This window comes from Dunckerocampus dactyliophorus, chromosome 1 (assembly GCF_027744805.1).
Source record: "Dunckerocampus dactyliophorus isolate RoL2022-P2 chromosome 1, RoL_Ddac_1.1, whole genome shotgun sequence".
In the NCBI taxonomy this organism is placed as follows: Eukaryota; Metazoa; Chordata; class Actinopteri; order Syngnathiformes; family Syngnathidae; genus Dunckerocampus; species Dunckerocampus dactyliophorus.
In genome coordinates, this window is record NC_072819.1 from 38,841,823 (window position 1) to 38,867,823 (window position 26,001).

General features: G+C 39.8%; 2 protein-coding genes across 2 annotated transcripts; both read right to left on the minus strand.

Moving 5' to 3' along the window:
- Window positions 1-539: 539 nt before the first annotated feature.
- On the minus strand, window positions 540-14,499 carry LOC129186125 (protein-serine O-palmitoleoyltransferase porcupine-like). Its single transcript, XM_054784041.1, has 15 exons — window positions 14,348-14,499; window positions 13,405-13,550; window positions 13,133-13,325; window positions 12,994-13,037; window positions 12,733-12,914; window positions 11,589-11,719; window positions 11,489-11,509; window positions 9,427-9,441; window positions 6,153-6,278; window positions 5,969-6,069; window positions 5,825-5,901; window positions 5,671-5,734; window positions 5,394-5,479; window positions 2,439-2,549; window positions 540-2,298 (listed from the first exon to the last, which is right to left on the minus strand). Exons 2-15 carry the CDS (start codon window positions 13,538-13,540, stop codon window positions 2,197-2,199), a joined length of 1,389 nt encoding a protein of 462 aa, XP_054640016.1. The 5' UTR covers window positions 13,541-13,550; window positions 14,348-14,499; the 3' UTR covers window positions 540-2,196.
- An 857-nt stretch (window positions 14,500-15,356) lies between these two features.
- Window positions 15,357-23,802, minus strand: LOC129193377 (zinc finger protein Xfin-like). The gene is made up of 4 exons (XM_054797799.1): window positions 23,378-23,802; window positions 23,191-23,284; window positions 19,048-19,231; window positions 15,357-16,776 (listed from the first exon to the last, which is right to left on the minus strand). The coding sequence occupies exons 1-4, from the start codon at window positions 23,574-23,576 to the stop codon at window positions 15,790-15,792; spliced, it is 1,464 nt and encodes a 487-aa protein (XP_054653774.1). The 5' UTR covers window positions 23,577-23,802; the 3' UTR covers window positions 15,357-15,789.
- Between the last annotated feature and the right edge of the window lie 2,199 nt (window positions 23,803-26,001).

A 26,001-nucleotide genomic window follows, 5' to 3' on the forward strand; every position in this document is an offset into this window, starting at 1 on the left:
TCTGAAAAATAACAGCACAGGCTCTGGAGCACAGCCAAAATGCCAGGAACAAAAGGTAAGAAAACATACGTTAATTTCTACAAAATGCCACGGCGTTATTTTGGTGGACAGCAGATGAGCTGAATGACAAACTGATTTGAACTTCAGCATTAAACTGAATGTTTTCATCACTTACAGGTAATAAGTCGGACAAGAAGTCAACTACCAAGGTAGGAAAATTGTTACCAATATTCTACAACGTAATGGCTTTTTTCCTTCCTGCTCCAAATTGCATTTCTTTTAATTTGTCTGCCTCACACAGCAACCTCAGAGTCCTAAAGAGCAGCCGAAGAAAGGTGATCAGAAAGGAGATGACAACAAGAAGCAAGGAGGTAAGCATTTATAAGTTATTCTAAGGGTCTCCTCATGAGTCAGGTGTTTTGAGACACTACATGACATGCAGAAACGAGGTGATAAGCTTGCTGTGTCCCCAGTGAAGCTATCTGTCCATGTTACATTCCCTCGCAGGACAGCCGAAGGGAGAGAAGCAGTAACTTCCAGGCGTTTGTGAAGATGGCTTTGGAGACGCTGTTGGGTTCCTGCCGTCGCAAACACGGGGGTCCTCGGGGCAGACAGGGCTGAGCCAAGCTTTCCTCCGCTCCCCTGAACCTGCCGACTAGGTTGTTGGGTGGTCTTCCAACACATCTGCTCACCTCTGACAGAAATGGAAAATTAAACTGATCTCCGTTCACCGCCAGCTGTCCCTATACCTTTAACTGTTCCCCGAACTATCCACCCAACATACTGGATGCTCACACTCCTGGAAAAAAATGGACCACTGCTTGGAGCAAGGCTGCAGTTTGTCACCCTTTCCCAATTCAATTGACTATTTAACAGTCCTTCCATTTTTCTTGTAAATAATTATTCAAATAAACAACTATTTCTTACATCAGTCTTGCGTGTGTGTGTGTGTGTGTGTGTGACTACTGTTTCATGTGATACAGATCTGTATAAATGAATGCATTTAAAAGAACATAGCAAATCAGGTTTCATGTAAAATTTTATAAAACAATGATCACAGGTGTGCCAGTGAATTCACATTTACAAGAAAAATATTCATATTGAAAATACTTGAATAGGTTTTGGTTGTGCAGAGACTGAACATTCAGACTCTAATCTAACACTTTGTACGCTCGTCAGGATGCAAATCCGTTGACGTCACAAATACAGAGAGTATGTTAAACCCACTCTGACAAAACAGGTCATGTCACCTCTTCACTTGTAGTGCAGAGTCATTAGCATACAGTATGTGGCGAGGATAAATTCACAACATGACAGGCTGTATAATAAAGCATAAAATGAACTACTACATATGAATCAAATCAGGGTTTAAACATTATTGTCTACTCTACAATGCACAATGCCTACAACAAATGCATTTCCTGATTGACTTTCTAAATCTAAAAATGACTAAAAGATTACAAACTTCTAACTCCAGCTGATGAATCAGTTAATTTAATATCAACCTTCAAATGAACTGCCAACGGTTTGGTTTAATACTCTGTAATAATTAATTTCAGGGTGTCATCTTGGGCTTTGAGAAACCACTTTTTCAACTAATATCGTATGAAAATAATTTAGAGATACAGTACACAATAAATACTTGACTGTAATCTGTGCTCATTTCATACTAATGTAAACTCACTGTCAATTTGGAGAGAGTGGTGCTGAAAACACTTGAAGATGGCCACTGCTCTCTCTATGGGAAGCACTCAACCTACGAACATTGTGCAATTTCAGTAAAATCCTTATTTACTGTAAACAAGACAAATAGAACATTATTAAACATTTGAGGTGAAGGGAATGCACGTAGGGCAGGGGCATCAGGCGCACTTGTCTCAGAGGGCAAGATAACGGCTCAATCCCCGGAAATCCACCATGCTGATAGGTATTGATTGTGACTCGCAGGGAGACATCTGAAACTGCTGTCACAACACGAGAGCTTGACGACTGCAGTGGCTCACATTGGGAAAAAAAAAAAAAAGAGGATGCCATCCAGACACAAAGAGGAAAGAAAGTGGCGTGGATATCAAAAGGAGTCCCTCGCAGGTCAGGATGACATTAACCTGCATATTGAGTTGTTCTCCTCAGCCTGATGCAATTTACAGTCACAGAGGATAGAATTCACATTATTGCTTCTTTTGCTCTCTCGCAGTTTTAAAGAATGAGGCGGTACAATATCCAGCAGCCAAAGGTGACCCAGTGGCTTGTCCAGCTCAGATCTGACCACTTCTGAATGGTATGGTGGGTTACGTCATCCTGTAGAGAGTGGTATGTATCAAAATCAAGTGCAAACAAATCTTATTTGGTCACTTTCCTCTCCCAAGATGGCAGCTCTTACCATGTGTGCCATTTTGCATAGGCACACTGAGGATGCAAATAAAATATTATATCCTCACCTCATCCTCCTCCATGTAGTCCACACTAGAATTGAACACGGAACCCAGGTATGTCAGATGGAGTATTGCCAGAGCACTGAATGCTATGTTGATCATGTACACCCATAGTGCCTGTAGAGCAAGAGAAAATATGCTTCATGTTGGTGCAATAATCCTCAACCTTTATCCACATTGTTGAATCTTTACATATAAGTATGATAATGCCTTTAAGGTGCAGTCCACGCAGGAAGCCTTTTCTATGCAGGCATCATTATTCTCCCTTCCTGCTGCTCAGGATTTGTCTAACCAATCTAGCATAACAGGTTTTTTGCTGGGCATCCTGCCAGACACACTAACTCTAAATTATATCACTTGACAAGGCCTGGCAGACCGTTGAGGCTCCTGTATTTTGACCACTGCAGATGTAATTTTCTCTAGAATTAAAACACCATACTGCTGCTAGTTTCGCAGTGCATTCCTTATATCTTTTTAACTGTTACAATATGATTGTGTTCTCCCGGCAGGCCCTAGTCTAATCTGTCGAGTGGACAGTTCTAAGAGGGGATGTGAATGGATTCTGTTTTAGCAGTGTTTGTGTGTGCGTGTGTGTGCGTGTGTGTGTGTGTGCGTGTGTGTGTGTGTGTGCGCGTGCATCTGGCCCAGTCCCACCTCTTTCCCTGACATACTCTGTGTCAGTATTAAGTGAGGTTATTTTCCATTATTGTTTGTTTGATTGCGGCTCTGTGTTATGTATTCTTTTTGGTTAAAATTTGGGCCGTTTTTGTGTTCTGTTTTATTTGATTTAAAACCTTATTATCAAATGAAAAAATACTCTTCGCTAAAGTCACTTGCTTTGTTTGGAAAGTGGCTCTTATGTTGATATAATTTCTGCACACATTCAAACATTCAGTCATATCAATAACTCCCCCAAAACCCAGCCCTGCCTGCAATGGAGTTATTTTCAAATGCAAAGAATCCGAAAATATCAGCCTTCCAGTGGACACCCTCTAACAACCGACATAATCAAATGAGCAGACTATAAGTGAAACGATAAACATGTTGTTAGGTTGAGAGCCCTCTGAGTGTCTGAACTGAGATTTTGTTTATGCTGCTGATGTGTTCAGGTCAGAGTGAAGCTATGAAAGAGCGTCAGACTCTGTCTGACACTTGCCTCCGTCTGCTGTCATAAAAGAGAGTTGTGGCTTGCCATGATACGCACGCCTTAATTAAAAATGTTAATGGAAATAAATAAATAATTCAGTTACCGCTGTCAACATATTATTTTTGACAGCCAGTAGTTCAGAATACTATTGTGGCGTCGCTGGGGGCACTTCCTGCTTCCAAGCATGCTTTGCTGGACAGCTTTGCACTGTAAATAGTTGTAAATACAGTGTTACGTGTTTAATGTTACGATACATATTTGTAGTTGTCCTATGTGTATATGCTTATCTGTTGGTGTTAAGTTTGCTGTTCAGTCGTCCATCGTTTATCGCGGCTAATTGCTTAGAGACCCGACCGCGATAAGTGAATTTCCGCGTACGGTTTAATATTAATACATGGAATGTTTTCATAGTTAGAGCATACAAAACCTGCTTAGGACTTTCTAAATATGTTTTCTACCATTCATGAAATGTCACCTTTACACTCCTATTACTTTTTATTTACATCACATTGCTAATGCGCAGGCTATGGGATCACTGCAGGGACACAAGAGACGGCTACGGCTTTAAGCATTGCATGCTAGCGAGCTAACTAGTTAGCCTCCAATTTATTTATTCAAAACTTAAGAAGGGGTTTCAAACGGAGCGGAGAAGAAGGGCAAAGTAAGAAGTCACAAACTTACCACTTCAACACAGAATGTGTTATCGCGCCGACGCAAGATAATTATTGGTGGGAAGGCTTTGAGGAAATAAAGTCCCTCAGAAAAGTGAGTACACCCCTCACATTTCTGCAAATATTGTATTTTATCTTTTCACGGGATATAGCAGCGGTTTAGACATAAATGGGTGTGTGATGAGTTATTTTGATGGAACAGTACATTTACATTGTTATACAAGCTGTACACTGCACTGTTCTCAACACACAACATTAGAAGTCCCAAGGATGAAATACAAAAAATGGGGGATCGCGCTTTTGCTGCGTTTGCGCCCACACTTTGGAACTCCCTTCCACCTGTGCCAAGATCTACTACAGAGTTTAAATCTCTTTTGAAAACTCATTTATTCAGACTGGCTTATGAAACATGATGATTATATGTATTTTAGTTGTGATTCTGTGCATGTATTTTTTATTTTATTTTATTTTAGTTGTTTTATTCTATATTATTCGATCTTACCCTGTTCTCATTTGCTATAACCTGTTTTTACTCTTGTGAAGCACCTTGGGCACCATTGGGATGTTGTAAGGTGCTATACAAACAAACTTTGATTTGATTTGATTTGATACTTTACTTTGCATCAAAGCATCTTTTCTTCAGTGTTGTCCCATGAAAAGATAGAGTATAATAAAACATTTGCAGAGATGTGAGGGATGTGCTCACTTTCTGAGGTACAGTGTGTCTTTTTTTGGATGTAATCTACAATCGATTATGTGTGACAAGTTCAAGAACCTTTAGAGATAAATGACATGACAGATTTGGGATACAAGCTAGTACATGTTTCAGATTTCTTCTCATTACATCATTTCGTTAGTGCATGTCAGTGTCTAAATGCCATAAAGGATTTCCTCTGCAGCAAACTGGAAAGAAAAATGAGATGTGATGACTTCACAAATGGCCTTTGTGAGATGCTGCCTGATGCCAGCAGCGTGAACCTGCTAATGGACAAAGGTTATGGAAAAAAATACACCAACCCTCCCCCAAAAATAATTGTCACACATATCAAACAGAGATGGGAGCTCAGGAAGTACGCAAGAGTCAGCAAACTGTTAATCAACAGGAAGAGAGCACCATCAATAGAAAAAATAGAGGTGCACTACCTTTTTGTTCTGGTGGCTGCAGTTGGGCTGACATTTCTTGGACAGGATACAGGCGTTAAAAATGGCTGCTAGTCTCTTCCGCAGCACTGACACAGAAAACAGGGCAGAGACATTAACATAAAGAGTTTCCTCCCAGCGATAAGAGATAAATTATTGCACTGCAGTGAACAGAAATGGAGCGTAATGGCGGGTGCAATTAGCCATTACTACAAAGCCAAGTACCTTCTCTAAATGGAAAGATTCTTGTGTGGAAAAGAGACATTAGACAGACTCTCACCGTGCTCAATGTAGGTGATGAAGCCCAGAGACATCAGCACAGCCCCCAGATGAAAGCTCAGACCCTTCCAGACACAATAAGAAATCAACTTGTTACACAGTCATGAAAGACTGCAGCAACAGAACAAATGCAGTGGAACTGCTTTAGTGCTCACATGCAGAAGGGCGCTGGCTGCATATGTCACCATGATGGCAGAGAAAGTCCCAAATTTGAGAGCACTCTGAAATACATCTATGAAACAAGATCATGGCAAGTTATCACTCCTTGTTTGCAGTAAGAAATGAACAGTCAAACTTACAGGTGTGCAGAAAGCGTGACACTGGCAGATTCCATGATGTGACCACTTCTACCATTGAGCGGGGAAACTCAACCTTCAGTGGCTTTGACACCGTCAGATCCCTGAAAAAGAAAAACATGTGTTTCTTAAATATACAAATAGAAACAATTACACTCTTAATTGTGTATTGCTTTTATTTACTGACCATTTGAGGTTGTCTTTCTCCTCGGTGAAGCCCGCCCCAGCCAGAGTGGCTGTGGTCTCGCTCAAGTAAGCAACAAAATAGTTGCTCAAGTGGAAAGACATTGTGTTTTCATAAGCCAGTAACCACCTGATGCAAAAAAATGGAGGTTATATTTCAGCTCACCTTCTAGTTTAAGAAGCTTAGATGATAGATTAGAGTCAACTTTGTCAGCAGTAAGCATGTATGATGAACTACAAATAGGCATATTGACATAATAACAGGTTATGTATTGTGCTGTAGGATAGATCATCATATTTACAGCTGATTAGATGGCAAGGTATCAAAAACATGTATAGCTATACATTTGCAACAGTTAAGGCAGGCGTCACCGACGTTTTTCCTTGTGAGAGCTACTTTTCCAAAATGAAAATGGCCAAGAGCTACTCGTTTTTGGAACATTTATTTTCAGAGCTTATTTTAAACCCAAACAAAGCGAATATGCTTGTTTTACCAGAACATGAACAAAATGCTGGTGTCCACAACTCACATTTTGTATTTCAGAATGCATTTCTTTCTACTGTTCTTTCATTATTAACTGAAAACCTGAATGAAAAGCAGGCTTGCGGGCACCTCATGTGGTCGTGGGGGGCTACCTGGTGCCCGCGGGCACCACGTTGGTGACCCCTGAGTTAAGGCAATGCAGGTGAATGAGCCAATGCAAAAGGATAACCAGTGTTCATAAGAAATAGTCCTAATATTGACTGTGAAAAGGGTGAATAATAAACTCTGTAAAATACGGGTAGTACAATGAGGAGTATGGACCAGAAGTGCAATACAGTTGTCCCTACCCACGTCACGCTTCACATTTTGTGGCTTCACTCACGTTTTTTCAGAAATATATTAATTAATAAATCACGCTGTTTCGTAGGTGGCCTATTAAAAGTAAAAAATGTGCATATTTAAACCCTCTGGTTGTCCCTAATGATCTTTTTGCTTGTATTGTGCTCATAACTTTGGTTGTATTACTCCATACAACATGATTTTTCATAAGATTATTACTTATTTCATAAGTTTATTTTCATGAAAAAAAATTTCCAATTTAAAATTTGTTCCGAGGTCAACCAGACGCCCAGGTCAAATTTCCCACCCTTTCGGGTCCCTAGAGGACAAAATGTCTATTCCCAAAAACTGCTATAAAAACATAACAGATAAATATATTTTTCTACCGTTTTGCTCTCTATCAACTTCAGTTCTAATAAAAAATACCAAACATGTAAATATTTTTTATTATTTCAACCCTCTAAACGCCCATGTGATTCAATTATGTCACTGTTTTTGCTCAATATCAAAGGTATTGATATTGTGGCTCAATATCAAAGGTCAGGCTTAACTATACATTAGATTAGTAGTAAAATTGATTTTGATGCTTTGTTATTCTTTTTGCAGGGTCAGATTCCAAATGTCCTAAAATTATAAGCACCATTTTTCAACGCAGTGTAATTAGAAAATAGAAACACAATTTTCCAATTTCATTTTGTTGAAAAATAGTCCAATTTGTCATATTTACAGTTTAGAACCGATTGGACAATTTTCACACTTAAGGTGAACAGAAAACCCCCCATTGACTTCCATTATAAGCACCATTTTTCACCCCATTGTATTTGGACAAGAGAACCATGCATTTTCTAATTTCAGGGTTTCATTTTGTTTGAAATGTGTCCAATTTGTCATATTTACTGTTTAGAATGAGATTCACCATTAACATTGACACCAATGGACAATTTAGTCTCCAAATTTTCACATTGCAGGTGACAAGTGTTCCCTACCAGATTTTGTGACTGTGGTGAGTTGCGGTGGGGGGGCCGGGCTTATTGATTGTAATGGCCCATGACGACCATGATCGCCATGAAAAGCAAAGCAAACATGTTTAGAACTACAAACAAGCTGCTCTGCTGTCGCTACTTGCTGTGGTGTTTTTTTTTGCAGTTGGGAGGGAGGAGTGAGGGAGTAGCTAGCAGCTCCACTTCGTGCTCAGCGATGATAGAAAGTGACTTGTGCATGTATAGCAGAGTCTGCAGAAGTCTACACTAGCCGAGAGTTGTCGGTAGCTGCTTTTCTGAAAAAGAGTATCTATAGTTCTGTGATTACTCACTAAATATAGTAGACCACCATGAATAAATGAAGGTATGAGGTCTATGCATGGTGTGTGTGCGTACTGTGCACACATCTGCATACGTCTGCAAACAAAATGAAACCCTGAAATTAGAAAATGCATGTTTCTATTGTCCAATTGCAATGCGTTGAAAAATGTTGTTTATTATGGAAGTCAATGGGACCTTTTTGTCCTCTCGGGCAGTGGTCCCCAACCCCCGGGCTGGGGGTCATTTGGTACCGGGCCGCACAGAAAGAAAAAATAATTTCCATTGTTTCTTTTTTTTATGTTTTATTTTGAAAAGTGGCCGGATTCTCTCTGTTACATCCGTCTCACTTGACGCATGTGGTAACTTTATCTCATGCCGCACAGATAGACTACTACTGTATTTTTACCATTTTTCTTTCACCTCATATTTGGTGTGAAATGCTGATACTATGTGGGAATGCATAAAGGTAAGTTTTGATGACTTATTGAGTGCTAATGTGCACATTTGTCTCAAGTTAATTCATGCTAGCACACTGCCTTTTACCACACACGTTAAACAGCGATGTAATAATCTCTCTGGAAAAACTTGGCTGGAATTTGAACTGGTGGATGGTGGGTCGGCATTCCTTTTGTGCTTTTAATTTGATGTTATTCATGTCTTAGTTTTACACAATACATAATAAATAGGATAAATTAGAATGTTTTTAGACTGTGGGAGAAAGCCGCAGTACCCGGAGAAAACCCACATCAGCACGGGGAAAACATGCAAACTCCACACAGAGATGTTCCAACTGGGATTAAAAGATTTCCCGACTGTGCTACATTTTAAAAAGAATTTAGTTGAAATTGTTGTTGTCCTGTATCCCAGAACTGTTTTTTTTTTAAAGCTGCATAACCAAATATGGCGGTGGTAGGCAAGGTCAAAGGTCAAACTGATATATATTTGTTGTTACCACTCTACCAATTACATAATAACAGAGTCATCAGTATGGGTTTGCTCTCACATTCTATTATCTGGCACGTTTTTCAAGTTGATTCCAACACCAGAGAGGGTCAGCATATCAACAATGTGTATTATGAATGACAGCGCTGTATGTAATATAATAAACACAGCAATGATCATTGTATTCATGTACAATCCAACAGTATACTTACTTTGCCAGAGTATCCCTGAGCAGAAAGAACAAAAAGAGAAGGTTTTCAGTTTTAGTAAATATGTGCATCAAATGTATTAAAGGTTATCCCAAACAGGATTTTTTTTTCTTTAAACACATACAGTCGTCCCTCGCTACACTGATGTTCCAACATCGCTCCCTCACTCTCTCGCGTTTTTTTGAAAATTAATGAATTAACGACAGCTGCTTCGTGGTTGACTCTGTACTATTATTAGTCCAAAAAGTATTGAAAGACAAGTGATATGTAGTATTCTGGTCACTAGGCATCGGTAATGTTACATTGATGAGACATGACATCAGATTAGAAAACCTTCACACTGCATGTAGTCAGCCCTGGCATGTCCGACACCTCCCATTCCGTGTGAAAGTTGTAAGTTATCGGCTTCTTACTTTGTCCTTCTTCCCCACTCCATTTGAAACCCTTTCTTAAGTTTGGAATAAATAAATTCAAGGCTAACTAATTAGCTCAGTTGCATGCAATGTTTAAAGCGGCAAATGCCTTTTGAATCCCTGCAGTGATCCCGTAGCATGCGCATTACAGTTGAGCAATGTGTTTTAAACAAAGAATAATAGGAGTGTAAAGATGACTATAGATGTGTTATTTAATGTCTACAGGGCTCCAATAATGGTGAAAAGTGTATTTAGAAAATCATAAACAGGTTTTCTATGGTCTAACTACAAAAATATTAAATTGATTAATATCAAATCCTACTTTGCAAAAATGCACTTATCACGGGCAGGTCTGGAACCAATTAACCACGGTAAACAAGGGATGACTGCACTGGGGACATGTACAGTACCTCCCCACATGTATGTAAACAGGTTCCAAAATGTTGCATGCTGCAGAGAACTTCAGCAATTTATGCTGCAGTCTTGTGTTGCCTTGTGACAGAGTTGTCTCTGCTCAAGCTCAATGTTTCATAGCCATCAGTAATAATAATAATAATAATAATATCATTTGGATTTGTTCCCAATCAATAATATTGTCAATGAACATGTTATAGGCCCAACACGTTGGTTATTAGTATCCGCAACTGTTTATATTTGACCAACTATAGTTCCTCCTAAATGCCGCTACATAGCATTTGAAATGCCCTCCTCATCCAAATGCAACATTTATGAAGTATTCAAATTTGCATTTTAAAAATAATGCTTTTTATGTGAATTAGAGGTTATTCAGGGACTATTTGGTTAAAAATGTAAACAGTTACAGACTATACAACTGTAAATTACAACAATGCGTTATTTAATTTAGCCAACATTTTACAATTCGAAATGCAAAATTATACTCTTTTATTTACTCTAGATCTGTTTTGCTTTTCAACAGCGCTTCGACTTGGTTTAGCCACAGGCGTTAATGCCAAAGGTTCCGGTGGGCTGGCTGTTGAATTCGGTCTGTCAAGCTGAGACGGGTGAAGTGGCCGGTTTTCCTTGTCGGACGTACAAGTCATACAGGGATATTTTATGCTAGGCACAGCAGAAGGCAGAAGTCTTGCCTTGTATCCAAGCTCACTAGCAACGCTACAAAGAACCTCAGAGCAATCATCGTTGAAATGCGCCGAGCATAACAAACACCACTTCGATGGCCCTTTTTTTTCGTCAAGCTGTTTGCAACTTTTTCATCTTTTGGCTAATTAAAAAAGGCAAACACCGTGAGCCGTGTCATGACTGCACCCTCCCGCGACACAAAGTCTTGGCATTCTGTCCAAAAACGTCCCAAATTCGCAGACAACTCTTGTGACGTTTACAGGTGATTACACACAAAACAATATGCCAACAGGCGCCCTTGCAGGATGTCTGACTGATATGATGTCACAGCTCAAGGAGCTACAGAGGGGCTAAAGTTTATTATCTTGAAAATGTATTGACTTCCATCTATAAAATGTATATGTATTTTATGGGAAAAAAAGGTGTGCTATTTCACCACTTTTTCTATGTTACAAAGTTGTGATGACCTTTAAACATCCTATAGTCATGCACGTGGGATACAAATGCTCAACTCAAAATATGCAGTTAAAGCTGTAAACGTCCATGTCCATTACCTGATTTTCCTCCTCTTTTTGCTGCAAAGAGACAAAATGAAAGAAGATATAAACTACAAACCAGAATAAACCAGCACCTTGCCTTTCATATTCCACTCACCTTCTCAATAGCTTTTCTCCGTAGACAGGAATGAAATAGGGAAAGAGGTAGGGTGCCACGCAATTGGAAAGAACGAGGCAGATCTGACTTTTAACCCAGCTAAAAGACACTTTGAATAACCAGGATAAACTCTGAGGAGCAGAAGACATTTGAACAGTTAATGGCTAGAATATACAGTGATGTGAAAAAGAGTTTGCCCTCTTCGTGATTTCTTTTTTTTTTTGCATGTTTGTCACACTTAAATCTGTCAGATCATCAAAAAAAACACAGCTGAACACAAAATGCAGTTTTTAAATGAAACTTTTTATGATTAACTGAGAAAAAAACCTACACGGCCCTGTGTGGAAAAAGCGTACCCGCCCCCGTCAAAACATAACTTAACTGATATTAATTGCGATATATCAGTCTGGAAGAAGCTATAAAGCCATTTATAAAGCTTTGGGACTCCAGTGAACTACAATGAGAGCCATTATCCACGAATGGCGAAAACACAGAACAGTGTCGAACCTTCCCAGGAGTGGTGGGCCAACCAAAATGACCCCAAGAGCGCAGCGACGACTCATCCAAGAGGTCATGAAAGACCAAGGAACTACAGGCCTCATTTGCCTCAGTTAAGGTGTTCAAGACTCCACCATAAGAAAGACAGTGGGCAAAAACGACCTGCAAGGCACATTTGGATGACCAAAACTACTGCTGAAGAAAAAGAACATTAAGGCTCATCTCAATTTTGCCAGAAAACATCTTGATGATCCCCAAGACCTGCTGTGGCCTTACCTTGAAAAGCCGCTTAATGCTGGAAAACCCTCCATTGTGACTGAATTAAAACAATTCTGCAAAGATGAGTCTACCAAAATTCCTCCACGGCGCTGTAAGAGACTCATTGCAAGTTTTTGCAGATTGCAGTTGTTGCTGCTAAGGGTGGCCCAACCAGTTATTAAGTTTAGGGGCCTTTTTCACACAAGGCCATGTAAGTCTGGATTTTTTTGTCTCCCTTAATAATAAAAAGTTTCATTTAAAAACTGCATTTTGCATTCAGTTGTGTTGTCACTGACTAATATTGACGTTTGTTTGATGATCTGAAATACTGACAAACATGCAAAAAAGTAAGAAGATATGTATATATCAATTTGCGTATCACACTTACAATCCTATGCCCATCCACAGCGTCTTTGTAGCTGTTGAAGCTGATCCACGGCCCGAAGATGACTGTTCCGACAAAGTAAATGTATCCCATGAATTCAATAGGCGAGGGTACGCTGGCGACAACACCTCTGTCCAGATCGAAGGCCAGAGAGATGGCTTTCATGGCCACCACCATCTGTGAACCTGGGCAACAGTGCCGACACTTGGAACCCACCTTGAATAATCAAACCTTCCTGCATAAAAGAGCGGGTGCACAGCTCACCTCTCATCTTGTGCCAGTTGGTGGTGTCCATCATGTGCAGTTCTCTGAATAAAAAAGAAAACACAAGAGGGTCAGTTTCATCAAGGAAACCAGCTCTTCCTTAGCACAGCCCTCATATGCTAGAAGAGGACATTCTTACCCCAGCAGCAGGTAAATGAGCACAGTGATGGAAAGAAATGTGCCTCGCATGGTCGAGTGGCGACACAGGAATAGGAAGAGGTAGCAGAGGAGGCTGAGGAGGACCACCCAGATCATGTGCAGCTCAAAAAACAGGTAAAGGACATAGAAACCTCCCACCACCGTGGCTAGGTGCTTCACAATAGAGGGGGAGGCTGCCACAGAGAGTTGATGAGATGATGACAATCCTGGTAAACCAAAATTGACAAGGCACAAAATTAAGCAGATGCTCACCTAACATCCAGAGAAGGCGACACAGCAGGCAGATGAGCAGCAGCTGCCACACCTGCTCCAGGCCCTGCTGGGCTGTCGGCAACAGGCAGCCATGAGCCAGCTCCTGGAAAAACTTCTGGCGGCTGAACGCTCCCATCACTGCCAGTCTGAAGAAGTACAGGGCCAGTGTCAACATTTGTACAGCTATGTAGTCATATGTGAGTGGTGTTGTTGTATGGAATGTAGTCCAAAGTATTATATTTTTCATACAGTATATAACACAATACGGTATATGCTTTGCAGAGTGCTATCAAATAGGGGTATTTCTCTGCCATTATGAGGATGTACTCAATTTTTTTTTTTATTAAATAAGCAAATAAAAGCAATAAAATTTGACTTCAATTACTTTTTGGTCCATAGATATATAGGCTACAAATGCAAATACAAATTCAATATTACATCTAGTTTAACAACAGCAAAGAACTACCACCAATGACAAACAAGCATAAATCTACTAAATATGCAATAACTTTGCAGAGTATGTTATCTTCATAATCAAGCTAATAAAAATCTATGTTCAGCTTCCAGTAACTGTCGCTATATGTCACAAATGCACGAGTTCATATGCCATGTTTGCGTGAACCAGATATGACATGCTGAAATGAGACATTTGAAGGCATCACTGTGCAGGACATGCTGTGGCTCCGCAATGCAGTGTACCAGGGGGACATGCTGGCACACAGTTGCTCCGCGACCTCTGCGAATACCGCACAGGACGTCCAATTCCAGCAAGCACAGCACGTCAGATTTATTGAAAGAAGCTGGTGATAAGCAAGCTAACCTTGCTGCTTGAAATTAACACGCAAGCTTCTTGTACACTTGAGCGTCGACCCCTAGTTCACTACGACAGGCGCACCGAACCGGTCGAGCGCGCTTGTCAGTTTGTTACCGGAAGGAAGCTTACCCTTCGTCGAACAGCAGATGTCGACTCTTTCCTGTTACTCGCAAAAGCTGCCGTTTACTGACACTTTGGCGAGTGTGTTTTTGGTGTTCACTCGGTACAGATGATGCTTAACTCGATGACTCCCATTGTCACACAGTATCAGCACCAGCCATTCTCGCAGCCACGCGGACACCTAGCAGCCAATCAGCTAGCACGTTTAGATGTACCAGCCAATCAGTGCTGAGTACAACTTTGAGTGATAGCGTTTTTTGCCAATCGCAGCTCAGGATTGCGTTCCTGGCTTCTTCTCACCAATAGAATATGTAGAGCGTGCAGAGGACTGTCAGATTCTCATCTAAATGTGACATCTGTAGCAATACACAATTTGTATTCGATTTACGCTTTATTTAATCTCACAAGAGCAATATGTTTTATACTTACACATAACTGATAAAATATCTCAATCTTTACTGATACAGTCAGAAATGTATTAATGTATCTATTACTTTTTGGTTTAGTTTTTAGTAGTGCAGAATTTCACATTGCATCTTACTGAGATAATATTAATTAATAATTTGGTTACCATATTTAGGAACATGCCGCTTTCCCTCACTAGGGTCACGTGGGTATGCTGCAGCCTATCCCAGCTGACTTTGGGTTAGAGATGGGGTTCACCCCTGCCTGGTCGCCAGTCAATCACAGGGCACATATAGACATATAACCATTCACATTTTTCACGTTTACCATTAACATTGACACCAATGGACAATTTAGTCTCCAGTTCACCTTACATGCTTTTGTACTGTGGGAGATAGCCAGAGTATCCCGAGAAAAACCCATGCCAGCACAGGGAGAACATAAAAGTCTACATTTCAACAGAGATTCAAACCTGGATCTTCTGACTGTGAGGCTGACATCCTAATCCCTAACTCTACAATGCTGCTTGATTGAAATATCAAGACACCAATTCAAAGATAATTCAAGATATGATGCACTCTATTTCAGATGAATTTAAAGCCAGAAGAGCATGTTTGATTATGACTTTGTGAGAAGCACAACAGATGATTTTTATTAGAACGCATCAAAAGAAAAGTCACATAAAAAAACCACAATGTTGCTAAGGGGTTCTCTTTCTGCCACATTATGTGTTGAAGAGAACAATACTTGTTATTCTGCACCAATACATTTCATGCATCTAAGGAAGACATCAAAACCCTTTTCCAAATGTTATAAAGAGCTTTCCACCGTTACAGACAGAATTATTTACAAAGTAACAGGTTAACATGTCAACTCATCTTAGATGAAGGTGGCAGGATTCAGTGGTAGGGACTTTGGGTATAAAAAATAGCAGCATGAGAGGCTCGTCACATTCATTTTTAAAGATGCAGCAGGATGTAATAGTTGTGACATTTGTCAATGACATTTCGGCAAGGAGATCTCAATTCTGTCACTCAGTGTTTTTGTTAGATCACAATCTGCAGGTCGAAAGCAGTTGTCTTCTTTTCATCCTCCTCACTATTTTGTGCATCTGAAAGGTCCGGCTCTGTCTCACAGGGATTCTCTTCTACATGAACCGCAGAAGTGACATCCATTTCCTTGCTAAAAATATACTCATAGTTTCTTTTAACTTGGAAAAATGCTGAGGTGAGGAGCTGATGTGAAAACAACTGCAGTGCAGGAGGGAGGTCCTCATGTGGAGGTAAGCACTGTTTTGTGAAGGCGTCGTCAGGTCCTTGTGGTTTGGAGTCATTGTCTTCTGGCAAAACTGGACCTGGAAAGCAGAGGTCCTGTAGCGGGATTTCAGTTAATATTTCTGTGTCTGAGGTTGGTGCTTGGGCTTCACTGATGGACAGATTGTTTTTTAACAGGGGAATAAAATCCCAGGAACTCTTAAAGTCTTCAACCTCATCCACAACCTCAATTGGTTCAGGCACATCCTGCGACTCACTGGCAGAAGAATGTTCCTCAGACTCACTTGTGCACTCTTGTCGGTGAGCCACAAACAATGTGTGCCTGTGAAGTTGACAGAAAAGTACACCGCATGTTGAGCACTTCCTCCCATCTCTGACATGAAGAAGTTTATGCCGCTTCAGGCGATGGTTGTCCGTAAAAGTTCGATCACACATGTTGCACGGAAAGGACGGCTCAGCTTGCTGTGGCAAAACAGTAGTGGGGCAATTCTCCTGAACACCACTGGGAGGGGATTTTTCATCTTTTTCTTCTTCATGCTGACGTTTGTGGTGGACAAGCTGAGGGACATTGGGGAAGTTTTTGTCGCATAGCTCACACAGATAACTACCCGATGGAGCAAGTATGCGCTTCAGGAGCACCAGAGGACTGATTTTTCCAAATTTAAAAGGGCCTGGTGGGGGTTTCCTGAAAGGTGTTGAGGTGGTGTCTTTCCTTTCAGTGTCGGTGTTATTAATCTCTTCAGTCACTGTTTCTTCAGCCTGTAAAATCACAAACACAGAAATAAGTATATTGTATTAGTTACATCCTCAAATTATGTTTCTTCAGAGAAAGACTGTCAAGTCAGTCCCCGGAAGAAGACTGTAGAAAAAGGAGGAAGCGCCATCCTTTTGAGAACCCTCCCACCCGGAAGTTCTCATTGACCATAATGATTTCTGCACTGTTGTGGTGCAGTTTTAGATGAATGTCTTTCTTCATTTTTTTTATATACATTTTTTATATTATGCCCACGTGTTGTGTGGAAGGGGCTTTTGCTCCAACACTACAAACGACACCATTCGCTGCATCAGATGCATCGGTATTTTGGCAAACTTGGGAGGACAATTGTTTTTACTGGACCTCAGATAAAGGTGAGTTGGGATTGAATGTGTATTACTGGAGAGTGTTCCTACCATCAGCTGTCCCGATAATCTTTCCTCGACTGAGACCAGGAGGAGCACAAACACTGACGCAAATGGAAATGAAAATGAAAAGAGCACAAACACTGACGCAAACGGAAATGAAAATGAAAAGTCAAAAACCAAGAAGATGTTCGACCATGGAAAAGTGTGCCATGGTGTTAGTTAGTCGATACAATTTTTTTCTATTCTCTATTAAATATTCAATGAATCTTAGAAGAATAATATGAGTTTTCATGCCAAATTGCTAGCTTGTGTCTTGCTGTGTTTATAGAAGTGTCAGTGTCATCACTGCTAACAAACTTGTGGCCAAATTTTTGAATTATGTTCATACTCATCGCAACACAATACCAGTGTTATAATTGTGAATATGTCACTTTCTTGGCTTTTCTGTGCGTTCATGGCTGCGTTTGTTTGAACCGGGTTGCTGGAAAGTGTTCTCGACATGAATTGCCAGCTAAACATGGATCTCTGTCACACGTCCTCTAGCCTATCGATTAGTTTCAGTAAGTATATCCACAGTTTTTTTACTAGATCTATTCTAAGAATCTTAGAATAATAGTATGCCTGGGTTAGCTAATCAGCAATCGCTGCTCACTGGTAAATTCTTAGGCCAAGACTAAATGTATTGTTTTAATTACCTTTTCACGGCAGTCATTTTGACACAGACAAACAGTAAATAGCAGGACAGACACAAATAGCGGGATTACACTAAAACACATAACTGATTTCTACCAAACCTTGTAGAGGGCTAGGACATGGACCAAGGAAGATTTCATTAAATGCTGGTTAGGAGCTAATAAAAGGGACTAATACAGGAATGTACTGTTACAGTTTGAGCCACTATGAAGTCCAAGGAAGAGTCTTAACCCCAAAATCATAGTCAAGCCAGTGTTTGCCTTACCATTAAATTGGGGGAGCATCAGTGTGTCTTTCAGGACGCTACAATTTCCTTCATATGGAACAGGTCTACAGTATACAACGAAAGTTTCTGAAATGTCAAAACGGCAATTCAATCTGCTCCGCTGTGCATGCATGTGTATGACCACTGCATATGTGTGTGTGGCTCGGTCTGTTCCCTGGTTTTAAGGTCACTGCTCGGTTTATTTTCAGTACAGTAAGGATACAAAATATAAAACATAAAACTGCTTAGCTTTTGTGTACAAAACTTGAACGACATTTAAAAAGAAATATAAAAAACTGCAAACGGCTAGCAAGTAATTCTTTAATTTGCAATTCTCCAAATTCTCAACAAATAATTAAAATATACTAACTGTAAACTGTTACTGTTGCTTTTTATAGTACATTACATACATAGTATAGTATATACAGTGTGAATTATTAGATTTTTACTAAATGAACATTATTACCTGAAGTGAAATATTAGTAGTTCCAGCTTGTCACTGAACAATTTAATTATAGCTGTCATAATGTGTATCTTTAGTATGTCATGCAAACTGTCAGCACGCCTTTGTAAACTTAATTTCAGACATCATAGAAGGATTAATCATATGCGTGTGTTTTTCCTTTCAACAAAAATACATTAAAAAGTGTGGCTGTTTACTGCTGTTATTGATTTTATTTTTGGTAACTTCTTCCGCTTGTTTTTCCCCACTTTCCTGCGCTTTAGAAGAAGCTCAGTATTGTGCAGGTTTTTGTGAAGAAACGACTTTTAGTGACTGGTGCTGTACACGTATTTGTGTTGTTTCTGGAAGTAATTCAGTGCGGAATTTTGTTTTGAAATCCAAACAAGACATCAGTTCAACCAGCATTATGCAACGTATTGTGTATAACTTTGGAGGTTCAACTGTGATGTTTAACCATTTGAATGATTAATAAAAAAAAAAGATCTACCTTTGAACATGTGGTGCTTGATGGTGTCTGCATCTCTTGTGAAGGTTCACTTCCTTTCACTTCCATTGGAACAGGGTCAGAAGAGGACTCTTGAATCTCAGGCTCATCCGCTTTGGTTGGCATTTCCTCTGACTCTATATTGGCTGCATGGCGACGCCAGCGCCTTTTTCTACGTCCAAATATCCTTGAAAAAATAGGAAAACAGCTGTTGGTGAATATACAGTTAAGCTGTCATGTTTGCAAGATGAACCAGGAACGCTGGAACCATTCCCTCATTAAATGAGTGTGAATCCTTAGAAGTCCTGTCAACACACCAAAAAAATAAAAAACAAGTACCAAGTAATTAATTGACAATTGTAATACTGATTAACACAGCACAGTATATCAATGTACTGTAGATCTTAGATTTTTGCCGAGGTTACGTAACTGTGGTGCATTCAAAGACCGCCAAACAAAATGCTAAATCTCAACGCTTGACGAAAAAAGTCAGAAAAAAATCAGTGAAGCGTGCAGCATCAATTATGACATTATAAATCCAAACTTTACAGATGTGTGGGGCCACTTTGATTTGGTTTGTAAAACTAACTAAAACCAATCCAATGGAGGTCAACATATGATAAGGAGTTAAATACAGCCAACTAGAGGTCAATTCTATATTTTTCTTAATTTTTTATTTCATCTACAATTTTAATAAATACATTTCCTGATTATCCAAATACTACATAACAATGATATAGGCCAATACACATTTTCAGTGATATTTTTTTTAAATGTATATTTGTTTGTTACGTCAAATATAATAGTAGACAATGGAGGATTTAAAAAAAAAAAGTTTCTAATCTACTCTATAATTTAAAATATAATAATAATAATTCCAGTGATTTTTGTCAAGTCAATGAAAGGGAATTACATCCATCCATCCATCCATTTTCTATAGCGCTTCTCCTCTTTAGGGTCGCGGGGGCATGCTGGAGCCTATCCCAGCTGACTTCGGGCGACAGGCGGGGTACATCCTGGACAGATCGCCAGCCAATCGCAGGGCACATATAGACAAACAACCATTCACACTCACATTCATACCTATGGACAGTTTAGAGTTGCCAATTAACCTAACATGCATGTTTTTGGATGTGGGAGGAAATCGGAGTACCCGGAGAAAACCCACGCAATTGTAGATAAAATATTTTTTTGAATAAAGCCAACAACCCTTTTCTTGTAACCTCAAGGCATTGAATCGATTGCAACTAGACTGTTCAGGTTGTCTTGGAAGATGTTTCACCTCTCATCTGAGCAGGTTTCATCAGTTCATGCTCAAAGACTAGCTAGGACAGCTCTAGTCTGAGAGGATGGAGCGGGATCCAAAGTATCCATCCTCTAGTGTAGTGGCACGCCCCAACATGACCGGTTTCACTCGGTTTCATGACATGCTACGTGAGCATACACATCTTCTCAGGCAACCTAAACAGTCCGGCTGTGATCAATGACCTGGATGAATACAACTATTAGCAGTAGGGGTGTAACGATTCGTTTTAATAACAATTTGATTCGTATCACGATCCGTGGTTGCAATATGATTCAAGGATGACATTGATTCATTTATAACGATAAAATCCGAAACAATTAAGTAACTTTAAATCTATTCAGTATTTGCCAAAAAAATTCAACCAGTGTGACTGTGAAATAAATACCTGGACACTGGACAGTGCAGGTGAAGTTTCCTAGATTCCCGTTGTTTTTTCTCAGGGAATCCGGTATAAATTATTAACAATGCTGACATATTTAAGAATAAATTATCAATGAGTACAAAAAATTACTTGAAAATGCAATATAAAATCAGGATGAACAGAGGGTGGTATAGCTTGCCATGATGAATTATTTACTTTAAATAGCGCAATCCAAACCTGCACTTTGCACAAACAGGTGAGGAACATTATGCTAATTCCTCAGCAAATGAATGTGGTATGGTATCTTCAATTAGGTGTTGAAACTTGGGCTGAATTAAAATATTATAACTCATGTTTATATTACAGTTACTCAATCACCCAGCCAAGGGTCAGTCACATCTTTGCTAGTACAAAGTGTTGTCAACTATCCCGCATTCTTAATCTCATCACTCCACATTTGCTCTGTCAGCACTGTGTGTGACTGTGTATGCATGTGTGTCAGGGATTCACATTCATGATCAACACGTTTCATGTATGTGCAGATGTGTATGCAAGTATATGTCTGAAAATCGTGACAGAGTGGGAGATGACAATGAATGAATTGTGCGCGGAAATAAAGAGTTTTCCACAACGTCGGCAAATTATGCTCTCAAAATGATGTTATAATGGCCAAATCATGCAGTCTGTGGGCCAAATACTATCAAAGCTAATTGTTAAGTCTTACCTGTGAAAGGTTATTCCCTGGGATTTGGTTTGGGCATTAAAACAAGTCGTGCACTTCCATGTAGCACATGAATGAGCCATCTTTTCCGCTCTGACTCTTGCCACATCCAATATGGTGACAATATTGACGTACCGCTCAGTGTAGAAGAAGCGAATTAACTGTGTTTCACAGGTCCACTACAAATCCCATGACCACCATATACCCGGAAGACAATGGCGCCACAGACAGGCAGACTGAATCGAGTAACGTTTAACGTCTTTATCATTAAAAGTGGTAAAAAAAACACACATCCACATATATCCTGTCATGCTTAAATCCAATGCTTTCTTTCCTAGTATCGATTCAATCGATTGATTCCCTTTTAAACGATGTTTATATATATACACACACACACACACACACACACACACAGTATGTATGTCGTCCTGAATAGAAACTTGCAAACCCACATCGATGTAGTTGAACCGTAGGAATATAAATCGATGCATCTATGTAATAAATGAATCGTACACCCCTAATTAGCAGGCATTTTCTTGTCATGTTTATATTGTTTTTTTGGCCCTAATCATCCTTGGTAATGTTGTTATGCTGTCCATTTTTAATGTTTTGTTTTTTTATAAATCCGCAGCGTCCTAACAAAAAATGCGCTGCGGACCGGACTTTAGAAACCACTGCACACTTTTAACAGTTCTATTACTCTTGGAGATGCATTGAGACCATTGCTACCAGGGACCTCAGTAGGACTGAAAGATAGTGAGGCTTAGCCCCTAGTGTGTCTTGGAAAATGTCCAGGACATTTTTAATGGCACCAACAGAGGCTTCATGAATTAATTCATTACTTGAAGAGCATTTATCAGGACTCATTCTTCAAAAGGCTCATTCTTTTGTTCTTCCCTGCCTTCTCTGGGAGACTCCCTGTCTTTCCTCTCCTAAGTACTGTATTTTTTTTTTTATAAAAAAATAACAAATGAGTTACATAAACACATAGCCATTACTGACAAATACTGACATCAATTTACAATTTTATATGTGAAAAATCCGATACTAATTAAGTTCTCATCTTCTCATAAAAACACTTCGCCAACTTCAGCGTTATCTTTGCTGAACACAAAAGCAATGACATCCACGTTAATACTGCCATGCTTTGATTTTGAAGCTTGCTTTGCACTGAACAGAAATTCACTGTGCACAGTTGTGCTGTGTAACCACACATATGATCATTTTAATCAAATAACAACTTCTATTATTATTTGTTTCCATGCATTCCACTCATATTCTCGCTGATTTGTTGTAAGTGCATGCATTAACTGATTCTTTACGCGACAAAAAAAAAAAAAAATCAACTAAAATACTACATAGAGGGGTTGAGGACTTTTTTTTATCTTGAGGACATTTATTTTCTGTCTTTTTATCTCCTTGTGGAAAAACTACCGTACAATATGTGAACTCTACTAAGTGTTTTGTATATGCACATTTTTGGACTTTATATCAGAAGTATCAGTTGAGCAATGGCACTGATGCTCCGTTAACAGAGCAAAATAACACAATGTAAAGTTTGTGAGAATGTTTAAACCCTCCGCATTTTCATAATAACACTGCCGTTAAGCTGTAACTAGTAAACTATGATGTCTAAACGTTAGCATTAGCGGAGTGAACCTCCACAACATTACAAACATAACATCATTACTTCCACATCCAGTAAGTATTTAAAACAGTCAATGCACTAGATATTGCTTAAAGAATTGCTTTTCTTGCCTTCTGCTTTGGTTCCTGCGGCGCGGGCTCTGCTTCACGCATGTAAACACAGAAGGCACAAAGTCCGGACTGTCGTGGTCCATGGATGCTTCTCCTGCAAGCACACACATTCTGTTATCATCTTCCATTACAGTTTTAGCGATGTCTCAGTAGGAAATGTTGTAAAATAAACAAGTTATTGGCTTACCTGATATGAAATGGGCGCCACAAATCCGAGCATTTTCTTTGAGCTCCTCTGTGCTGCCATTCACTTGCTTGATCACTTTTAGCCATAAACGCCGCCGGTTAGCCTGAAACGGTCTGTATGCTGTTGGTATTCTGTAAAATTTTAGTTTGTTGCCGGATGAATGTCGATTTTTGCACCCGATCACACAGCAGGCAGACATTTTAGTTTACAAGTTGTTATCTTCGGTTGAGGAAGGAAGGTACTAGCTGCTGTGAAGCTCGGCTTCCGTTGCCAAGAGGCGCGCGCATACACCGGAAGTTAGCAATAGCTAATATTTGCGCGAGACGACTGTTACCAGCTGCAATGTGCTTTTTTGTGAATACAGTATATTGACTATATCTTTGTGTGCAAGGTTGACAAAAATATCCATGAACTACATGGCCGTACTCCCTGGGTCTATTTGTGTTTGAAGTTCTGAAATGTTATGGCAACTCCCGGTGGGTGGGTTGATTCAAATATCGATTACTTTGATACCAAGGGCGTAGCGCTATCGGATCGATACTAGCGTGATGAGATTGATATTTTCAGTTCTGTTCTATATTTATAAATCAGTGTGTTTTAATATGGGTGTTTTTCTGTGTTGTTCATTATTGTTAAATAGTTTCTATTGTTATATGTACATACAGTATTGTACCTTGTTTACAAACTCAGTGAATACGTTCTTGGACACAGGAAGGCTAATTAGAAAGTTAAATGGTTATCCTCTGGCATTGTAATAAATTAGCTTCCCATGTCAAACGCCATCCCAGTTATCCCGCTTTCTTCAACAACTTTGTAGATTTTTTGTTGAATTTCTGTTAAAACACTGGGTTAGCGTCATTTTCAGTATACATTCCACCGCTAGATGGCTCTGTTGTTTAATGTGGGGACGTTCTATCTTTGGCCTTAATCGTTTCAATAATGCATATAGTTGAACACAGTATAATATTTTTTAGACAAATTACTCAACATTGAATTTATTAATTACAATTCTTTCCTTTTTGATCACTTTGCATGAGTCTGAACACAAACACATGGAAACAAATCAAATGGAATTCAAACCTCAATCAAAGAGTGACGAGCCAAGATTTACAGTGTGATAGCCATTTCTGGGGTGTGGTTATACAGTATTTTTAAATACTTTGTGCTTGATCGACTTTGCCACTAAAGTTGTGGATGTTACCAGTATATCAGATTTTAATATTTGATTTATTCCAAACTGTTCAGAGCAGTTATTTGATCATACATGACCAGAAAAGATATAAAGTGGAATTATTATTGTGTTCCCTTCCTCCTTCCTCCCCCGCTTCTCCCTCAAGGTGACTCCTCCATCTGCACCCTCCCTGGTGTTGCCAATCCCCTTTTTCTGCAGTCACCACAGTATAGTAGGTAGGATCTAGTGCTCTTCTGCCCCTATCCCACATGTATTCCACAACTCCACATTGTAGCTCTGGGCCTGCTGCAATCCAGACAGCGACTAGTGGGTCACAAAGGTTGGCTGATTCAACACAGGAAATTACTGAAAATCAAGCAATATATTGTAGTACACACTTGTTCATCTCTTCTTTTACTCTTGGAGGCGAGGTTAGCCTGCTTGTTGGCTACATCTGACTGCACAGCATCCCCATTTTAATTACCCTCTTCTTCACCCCTCCACATGTCTTTCTGAGTGGAGCAAAATAGTGAGCGAAAAAGAGGATGATGGAGTATATGAACAATTAACGGCAACGAGGGGTCCATGAGCTCAAATTTGTAATTAAAACAAAGAGCTGAAAAGACGTTTACTTACATACTTTGCTATCCACGTTTGATACTGTGCATTATGAGACGAGTACAGTGCTACTTTCTGATAAGTGTGCAGTGATGCTGGCAGCTGTCCATGAGGTCATGGAGGTCCATGAGCTCCATCCAAAGGGAGTGTTGTTTCTGACATGACGGCCTCTGCCATCACTCACTTGCCTGGTGAGGGTTTAGCTACCACAAGCAATTACACATTCATTTCAGCCAGACAGGCTCCCATCCCCCTTTCGCCTCTTTTCTCTGCTATTTCCTCACATCTTTGCAATGCCTTCCCCGTGCTACACACATATGACACACACACACACACCTTTAACCCTCCCATTTTTACCCTGCTTTCATACTTTGCAGCACATCAGCATTGGGCTCAGAGAAATACTCAAAGGACAGAGCTGCAGCAAGAGTGTGGAGGCCAAAGGGGTGAAGATGAGAGACGAGGTAAAGGGAGATACACAGCGTGAAATGTGAGGGAGGTAAAGCAAGCGGGGGTTGAGAAGAGCCTGGCTAATGATATATTGATTTGGTTGAGCCTGGGGCAAATAAGTAGGCGTGTGTGGGAGGAGAAGCGTCACAGCTACCAAATGGCCTAAAACACCTGGCTGGGATAAGTTTGGTTTACTGTACACTGACACTCAGGAAAAGTGGTGTGGTAATCCCAGGGTTGCACAAAATCACTAGTTCCAGCCATATTTATTACGATTAAAAATCACAGGGAATGTCATGAGGCACACTACCACAATCTAATGATATCTTAAACAAGAAATGTATGTATGTATGTTCATTTCTCATAGATTGTAATTGCAATAATG